The following is an 8,122-nucleotide window of genomic DNA, read 5'->3' as shown; positions in this document are numbered from 1 at the left end:
TCCACCATTTTGCATTCTAATCAGCAGTGCATGGGTGCTTTCATTTTTGCACATCCTGGGACCCCATTTTAAAAACTATAATAAGCAGAAACTTCTCGGGGTGAGGGTTTGAATCCAGGATTGGTTACTGAGTCCCTGAGGGTTTGAATCCAGCCTTGGTTATTGAGTCCCTGTTAGCCTTGGTAAGTTTCTTCCCATCTCTGCTCTTTTTTGTTGTTGTTGTTGTTTTTGTTTTTGCTCTGTCACCCAGGTTAGGGTGCAGTGGTGTGATCTCAGCTCACTGCAGCCTCCATCTCCCAGGTTCAAACAATTCTCCTGCCTCAGTCACCCGAGTAGCTGGAATTACAGGTGTGTGCCACCACGCCTCGCTTATTTTTGTATTTTTAGTAGAGACAGGATTTCACTATGTTGGCCAGGCTGGTCTCAAAACTCCTGACCTCAAGTGATCCGCCCACCTCGGCCTCCGAAAGTACTGGAATTACAGGTGCAAGCCACCGTGGCTGACCTACCCCATCTCTCCTCTTCTGTACCCACACTTGCGAATCAGGGCTGACAACGGCCCCTGTTCCACTGGCAGGGTGGGGTGAGGGTGAGATGCTTGACCTTCAGTGACCTCTGTCTGTGTTGCGTAGCTCAGGGTTCCACTTCAGCTCATTCAGGGCATGATTTTCTGTCTCATTAACGGGCATTTTACTTTGAATAAGCCTCAATATGCTTGACAACTGTTCCACGCCCTTTCTGTGGGAGACAGAGTCTCACTCTCTTGCCTGGGCTGGAATGCAGTGACACCGTCCTAGCTCACTGCAGCCTTGAATTCCTGGCCCAAGTGATCCTCCTGCCTTAGCCTCCCAAGTAGTTGGGGCCACAGGTGTGCACCACTATGCCTGCAAATATTTTTTTGTAGAGATGGGGTCTTGCCATGTTGCCCAGACTGGTCTTGAACTCCTGGGCTCAAACAGTCCTCCTGATTCAGCCTCCCAAAGTGCTGGGGTTACAGTCATGAGCCACCATACCTGGCCACAGCTGGCCCTTGTAAGGGAGTGGGGTCTTACTTTCCAACGTACAGGGAGGGACCCTAGAGAGATTACTGTTTCACCAAGACTTTGGTTTTTACAGCAGACAACTTGTTGGATTAAAATATTTCATGGCAAATTGTGGGGTTAGCAACAGTTTTTACTTTTTGTTGCTGTTGTTGGGGGAGACAGCGTCTCGCCCAGGCTGGAATGCAGTGGTGTGATCATGGCTCACTGCAGCTTTGAACTCCTAGGCCCAAGTGATCCTCCCACCTCGGCCTTCCAAGTAGCTGGGACCACAGACATGTGCCGCCACACCCAGCTAATTTTTGTTTTTTTTTTTTTTTTTGCAGAGACGGGGTCTCACTCTGTTGCCCAGGCTGGTCTTGAACTGGTCAAGATTGCTTGGGCTCAAGCACTCTTCACATGTCAGCTTCTCAAAGTGCTGGGATTACAGGTGTGAGCTACCGCACCTGACCAGTGTCACTTTCTGTAAGAGCTTGCTTAGGTGTGTAGCAGACGCTTTTGAGTGTCTTTTTAAACAATTGCTCTCTGTGTTTCCATCTCTGAGCATTTGTTCAACCAAAGTAGCACATGTGAAAGGATGAGGTGGGGTGGGGGCTGAAAACCCTGAACCTGAGGCCCTGGCCTTGGCCTGGTTCTGAGACCTATTCCAGCCCCTCCTTCCCATCCTGCTGCCTGAGCACCTGCCCAGCCCCAGCACCTAGCTCTCAGCATGACTCTGCCCCATCTCGTAGTCACCATCACAGGTCATCAAAGCTTAAGTCAGAACAGCTCTTTTATTAAGGGCCAAATAATACATAAGAGACATTCTTGAAATTTCCTTGTTAACTTTTCTTGTCAATTCTAGAATTTATTTTAAATTCTAAAAATTTAATGGTGGCTTTCTGGTGATGCAGGATTTGGGACACTTTTAAAACTAATAAAGGAAGAAAAAGTTTAATTGTTAAATTATTGTTACCCTATGACACCATTTAACATTGAAGGGAGTTAACCTGTCTAAGGACTGCTAAGACTAACTTGGGGGAAGAGTCTAAACTTTTTTTTTTGAGATAGGGTCTCACCCTGTTGCCCAGGCTGAGGTGCAGTGGCGTGATCATGGCTCACTGCAGCCTCGACCTTCTGGGCTCAAGTGATCCTCCCACCTCAACCCCTCACATATCTGGGACCACAGACATGCACCACCATGCCCAGCTAATTTTTGTCTTGTTTTTTGTAGAGATGGGGTTTCACCATATTGCCTAGGCTGGTCTTGAACTCCTGAGCTCAAGCAATCCACTGGCCTTGACCTCCCAAAATGCTGGGATTACAAGCATGAGCCACCATGCCCAGCCTAAAACCTCTTCAATGTGTTAGAACTTCTCCTAAGGCACAGGTGAGGCAACCATAGGCTTTGATTCATGTGTTTTAACTTGGGTGTTTTTTTTTTCCCCGATAATCCCAGTATCTAGAGTCGGTGAGGCCTCTTATGAAGGAAGAAGACTTCAAACGGATGACGGCACTTGCTCAAGACTTTGCTGTCAGTCTTGGACCAAGACTACAGTGGTATTTGAAGTTAAAATCCTGGTGGGCTACAAATTACGTAAGTCTGTATACACAGTTTTTCTTGATGAAATTTTTCTGTATGAAGATGCTAATTCTGAGGGACAGGGATAGCAGGGCTGAAACGACAGCTGTGATTAGCCAAAATCACACCTTAGGAAGTTCCAGCTATGGTTTACCTGCATGCAGCATGGGGTGTGTGTATTAGGACTGACGTGTAGTTACAGTGACAGTTTCTTGGTTTTTGGATTTTTTGTAGAGACAGGGTCTCACTATGTTGACCAGGCTGGTCTCAAACTCCTGGGCTCAAGTGATCTTCCCACCTTGGCCTCCCGAAGTGCTGGGATCACAGGCATGAGCCACCACACCCAGCCTACAGTGACAGTTTTACCCCGAGTGCAGGTGCATCATCGCAATGCTGTGTTTTGCACACAGGAGCCCTCTCCCTCTCCCTCTTCCCCGGGGATTCCTCTTGTGAGCTGTTTCTCCTGCAGCAGTACCATGCTGCCCCAGACTCCTGCTCCTATCCTCCTCTTTAGTTTATTTTTATTCCAAGGCATCCTTCCCGAGCTCGCTGGTGGATGCAGGGATGGTGTGGGATGCTTGCTGGGATTGAGTGTGGCTCAGTGGTCCCAGGAGCATCTCCTCCAACCAAGTGTCTTAGCTGGCGCCCTGTATGTGGGGAGCTGGCTGGGCTTCCATGTGCTGGGAAGGTGAGAGCAGGCCTCTGGCAGACGAAGCAAGGGAGGGAGTGTAGCTTTGAGGAACAACTAACACGGAAGAGGTGGTGTCCCAAGTGACCCTGACAGAACCAGCAGGTGGTGCAGAAGTCACATCGTGGGTGGATGGGCAGTGCCTGGAGGAGTCTCTCGAGCCTCAGGGGGCCGGGCATGTTCGCTGGCTGCACGGGTGTGCTGGACTGGTAAACATCAGCTCTCTACACAGCTCCGCACACGAGACCGTTGCATGGCCACTGTTCTGTAGTTACGTGTGTTTCAGCACAAAGCTGAAAAGGAAGCCATCTCTGGGTCCAGCAGGCTGTGAAGGGACAGCAGCTGTGAGGTGGCTGGGGGGCACTGCCCCTGGGTAGCTTCAGGATGCATGTGCCAGGGAACAGGGACCACACCTGTGGGACGCCGGGTTAGTGCCACGGACTAGACTGAGGCGGTGGCTTCTTCAGGGAGACCTGGGAAGCAGGAAGACGAGAAGCAGTCTGTGGAGCAATTTTGCATAACATTGGTTTTTTTTGTTGTTGTTTTCTTTTCTTTTCTTTTTGAGATGGCTTTTCTTTTTTTCGCCCTGTCGCCCAGGCTGGAGTGCAGTGGTGCGATCCCAGCTCACTGCAACCTCCACCTCCCAGGTTCAAGTGATTCTCCTGCCTCAGCCTGCTGAGTAGCTGGGATTACAGGCGCCCGCCACTATGCCCAGCTAATTTTTGTATTTTTAGTAGAGATGGAGTTTCATCATGTTGGCCAGGCAGGTCCGGAACTCCTCACCTCAAGTGATCAGCCCACCTCAGTCTCCCAAAATGCTGGGATTACAGGCGTGAGCCACTGCACCTGGCCTTTGTTACTGTTTTCTTTTATTTGAGAAAAGGTCTTGCTCTGTTGCCCAGGCTGGAATACAGTGGCACAATCATAGCTCACTGTTGCCTCGAACCCCTGGGCTCAAGTGACCCTCCTGCCTTAGCCTCCCAAGTAGCTGAGACTCCACGCATGAGCCACCACACCTGGCTAATTTCTTACATTTTTTTTGGAGAGGTGGAACCTTGCAATGTTGCCCAGGCTGGCTTCAAACTCGTGGCATCAAGCGATCCTCCTGTCTCGGCCTCCCAAAGTGCTGAGATTACAGGTGTGAGCCACCATGCCCAGCCCACAGTATTGGTTTTTAGATCATGTTAGCAGTCAAACATTTAGGATTTACTTTCCATCTGGTCTTTTAAACATTTTTAAAATTTTTATTTTATTTATTATTTTTATTTTTAATGTAGAGCTAGAGCCTCGCTATGTTGTCTAGCCTGGTCTCGAACTCCTCGACTCAAGCAATCCTCCCACTTCGGCTTTTTTTTCCCTTTTGAACCATCTACAGAATGAAGGTGATGTACCTTCTTTCTGCTCGTCTCAACTTAAAAAGAACACTTTTCGTTTCCCACGGTGTCGCATTCCGTCTGGTTAGGACTGTGTTCCCTGTTCTGGAATGGCCCCCGTTAGATGCCAAAATGTCTGCCAAAAGTACTGCCTGCCCTTCCCCGTGGCTCTGGGCTGCTGCCAGGGAGCCTGCCTGGCCCCTGCTGAGCCTGCGGGTTTGTCTGGTGTTTGCGCCCACTAGGTGAGCGACTGGTGGGAGGAGTACATCTACCTCCGAGGACGAGGGCCGCTCATGGTGAACAGCAACTACTATGCCATGGTGAGTGCCCCCGCCCGGGCTGCTGTCTGGCGAGGACGGTGGGGCGGCGGGTCTGTCCACAGAGGTGGCGTCTTCACAGGCCTGTGGACGGCCTGGGAAAGCTCTGGGGACTGGCTCATGCTCCTCTCTGTCCTGCTTCCAGGCTGGAGAACCTGTGAGTACCCTTCAGTATTAGCCTAGTAGCCCAGGGTGCTCTGCTACTGCAGGGGGATTTGGGCTGCAAAAATAAGTTTCTGGCAAACAGGAATTCCTCACTGTGCTATACCTGTCCTGCTGTTTTTTTGTTTCGTTTTGTTTTGTTTTGAGATGGAGCTTTGCTCTTGTCCACCAGGCTGGAGTACAATGGCATGATCTTGGCTCACTGCAGCCTCCGCCTCCCAGGTTCAAGTGATTCTCCTGCCTCAGCCTCCCAAGTAGCTGGGATTACAGGTGCCCACCAACATGCCCGGCTAATTTTTGTATTTTTAGTAGAGACGGGGTTTCGCCATGTTAGCCAGGCTGGCCTCGAACTCCTGACCTCACGTGATCCGCCAGCTTCAGCCTCCCTAAGTGCTGGAATTACAGGTGTGAGCCACCGTGCCCAGCCTGTCCTGCTGTTTTTATGACTTAGCACTGGAAGTTAGTGCCACAGCAGCCTTAAGATCCCTGCAGAACCCCTAGAGCTCAGGGACAGCGGGTTGGCTAAGATCCTGCCACCAGTGCACTACACTTCACCCTACTGTTTTCTGAGACGCCAAAGGGGTGTGCATCGATGGTAGTTTCTGGTTTCCTGGGCTTTGTCTTTCAAAGCATGGATGGTTAGAAGGCCCCTCAATTTGGGTTCTCGACCACTGCTTTAATAACTGGTAAATAGAACTCTTCTCTTTCCTTTTCCTTCCATTCCTTCACTTCCTTTTATTTTTTTCCCCTCATTTATTTTTTATCATTTACTTTTTCTTTCTTTTCCCTTTTTCTTTTTTTTCTTTGAGATAGAGTCTTGCTCTGTCACCGAGGCTGGAGTACAGTGGTGCAATTCATCCCACTGCAGCCTCTGCCTCCCCGGTTCCAGCGATTCTCATGCCTCAGCCTCCCGAGTAGCTGGGATTACAGGCACCTGCCACAACGCCTGGCTAATTTTTGTATTTTTAGTAGAAACAGGATTTTGCCATGTTGGGCAGTCTCATCTCAAACTCCTGACCTCAGGTGATCCATGCGGCTCAGCCTCCCAAAGTGCTGGGAATACAGGCGTGAGCCACCACACCTGGCCTATCATTTGCTTTTTCTTTCTGTTTTTCTTCATTTCAAAATTTTCCTTTCTTTTTCTCTTAACTTTTTTCTCCTATCTGAAATAATCTCAGACTGAAAGAAAAACCATCAGTGTAGTCCATAGAACTTCTTTTCCTGCTCTATTTGGAAGTGAGCTGTTTATCTGACGCCCTTCCCACCAGGATACCTGTGTTCATTTCCTACAAACAGAGGCACTTTCTACATCACTGGGGACATGATGTGGACATAGACTCTTCCAAAATGTAGGTTAGACCTGTGTTCCTTGGTCTTTTCTTCCAACTGTGGAAAATGTAGACATTTGGAACAGGGTCTCAAAATTTAGAAAGCTGCAGGCACAGCTCTATATAAACAATTATTTCAAGCTTTCATTGTGTCTCATCCAAAAAACTTCCTGATTGTCTAACTGCTCCCCGACTAATTTTTGCTTTCCTTTCTCTGTGTTATATGAGGGTATTTGGTGCAAATAGTTATCTTTAACAGCCCAAGAGTTTTGGAGGACTTCCGTTCTCATAAAACATTTACAAAGTAAAAGACAGAATGTAGAAAATCAAACTACCATTTATTTTGTAGCATTGCAGATGTAACTGAATACATCTCTGGAAATATTTTGACAGCATGCAGGATGTGCTGTGATGTATTTAAATTTGCTTATCTTTCCCTATGCAAATTCTCTCCATGTCACCTTTTTCGCTTTTCAGGATCTGCTGTATGTCCTTCCAACTCACATTCAGGCAGCAAGAGCCGGCAACGCCGTCCACGCCATCCTGCTTTACAGGCGCAAACTGGACCGGGAGGAAATCAAACCAGTAGGCACACAAATTGCTTTAAAAAAATTCTTTTCAAACAGCTTAACAGAGGTATAATTGACGTATTGCACATGTTTAAACTATACAGTTTGTGGCCGGGCACAGTGTCTCACGCCTGTAATCCTGGCACTTTGGGAGGCCAAAGCAGGCAGATCATCTGAGGTTAGCAGTTGAAGACCAGCCTGGCCAACACAGTGAAACCCCATCTCTACTAAAAATACAAAAATTAGCTGGGCATGGTGGCACGTGCCTGTAATTCCAGCTACTTGGGAGGCCAATGCAGGAGAATCGCTTGAACCTGGGAAGCAGAGGTTGCAGCAAGCTGAGATTACGCCATTGCACTCCAGCCTGGGTGATAAGAGCGAAACTCCGTCTCAAAAAAAAAAGAAAAATTAAAAAATAAAGTGGAGAGTTTGATAACTTCTGATGTGTGTATATTGATGCATCTGAGAAACCATCATCACTGCAGTCAGGATGGTGAATACATCAGTCAACCCAAAACCCCTCTGCCCTTTGTCATCTCTCCCTCCCACCTGGTCCTGGACCCCCGGTCTACTGTCTGTCACTCTAGATTAGTTTGTAATTTTTAAAGCTTTATGTAAGTGGAATCATACAGTATGCACTCTTTTTTTCTAAATTCTAGTTTCTTTCACTGAGCCTAATTATTTTGAGATTTAATTCTACTTGTGTCTCCTAAATGAATATACATCTGTTGTACTTTAGTTCTGTAATCTGCCCTTCAAAGAAGCCCTTGTTGTTTTTGAACTAATACTAGCTGGTGGGTTGCTCGCAAGAAACAAGACTTTTCTTCCTGAAATATTTCTTTGGTTTTAAGTGTCAGTTATAAATAATTGATTAGAATGTGTTATTTAGGATTTTACTGTGCAAGAAGTTGCACCCTGGCATGGTTTAATGAGTCCCCCAACGAATCATTCCAGGGAGCCACTGGAAAAGAGGAAGTCAAACCAAGCAATCTGCACAGAAAACACATTTAGTATTTCCACGTGGTCTTAACTTGCTGCTTTTCTCTCTCTCTCTCTTTTTTTTTTTTTTTTTGAGATGGAGTCT

At 47.6% G+C, this 8,122-nt stretch overlaps 1 protein-coding gene across 1 annotated transcript in view; it reads left to right on the top strand.

Moving 5' to 3' along the window:
• The window catches only part of CPT1A (carnitine palmitoyltransferase 1A (liver)), an 88,000-nt gene that overhangs the window by 43,380 nt on the left and 36,498 nt on the right, over positions 1–8,122 (top strand). The window contains exons 6-8 of the mRNA XM_011987085.1: positions 2,479–2,616; positions 4,905–4,982; positions 6,947–7,054. Of these exons, the coding sequence (XP_011842475.1) occupies positions 2,479–2,616; positions 4,905–4,982; positions 6,947–7,054 (324 nt within the window). The remainder of the gene's footprint in view (positions 1–2,478; positions 2,617–4,904; positions 4,983–6,946; positions 7,055–8,122) is intronic.

Source organism: Mandrillus leucophaeus, unplaced genomic scaffold (genome assembly GCF_000951045.1).
Source record: "Mandrillus leucophaeus isolate KB7577 unplaced genomic scaffold, Mleu.le_1.0 Scaffold30, whole genome shotgun sequence".
Lineage (NCBI taxonomy): Eukaryota > Metazoa > Chordata > Mammalia > Primates > Cercopithecidae > Mandrillus > Mandrillus leucophaeus.
Note: the sequence above shows the minus strand (reverse complement) of the source record. Positions and strands in the feature narration are given on the sequence as shown.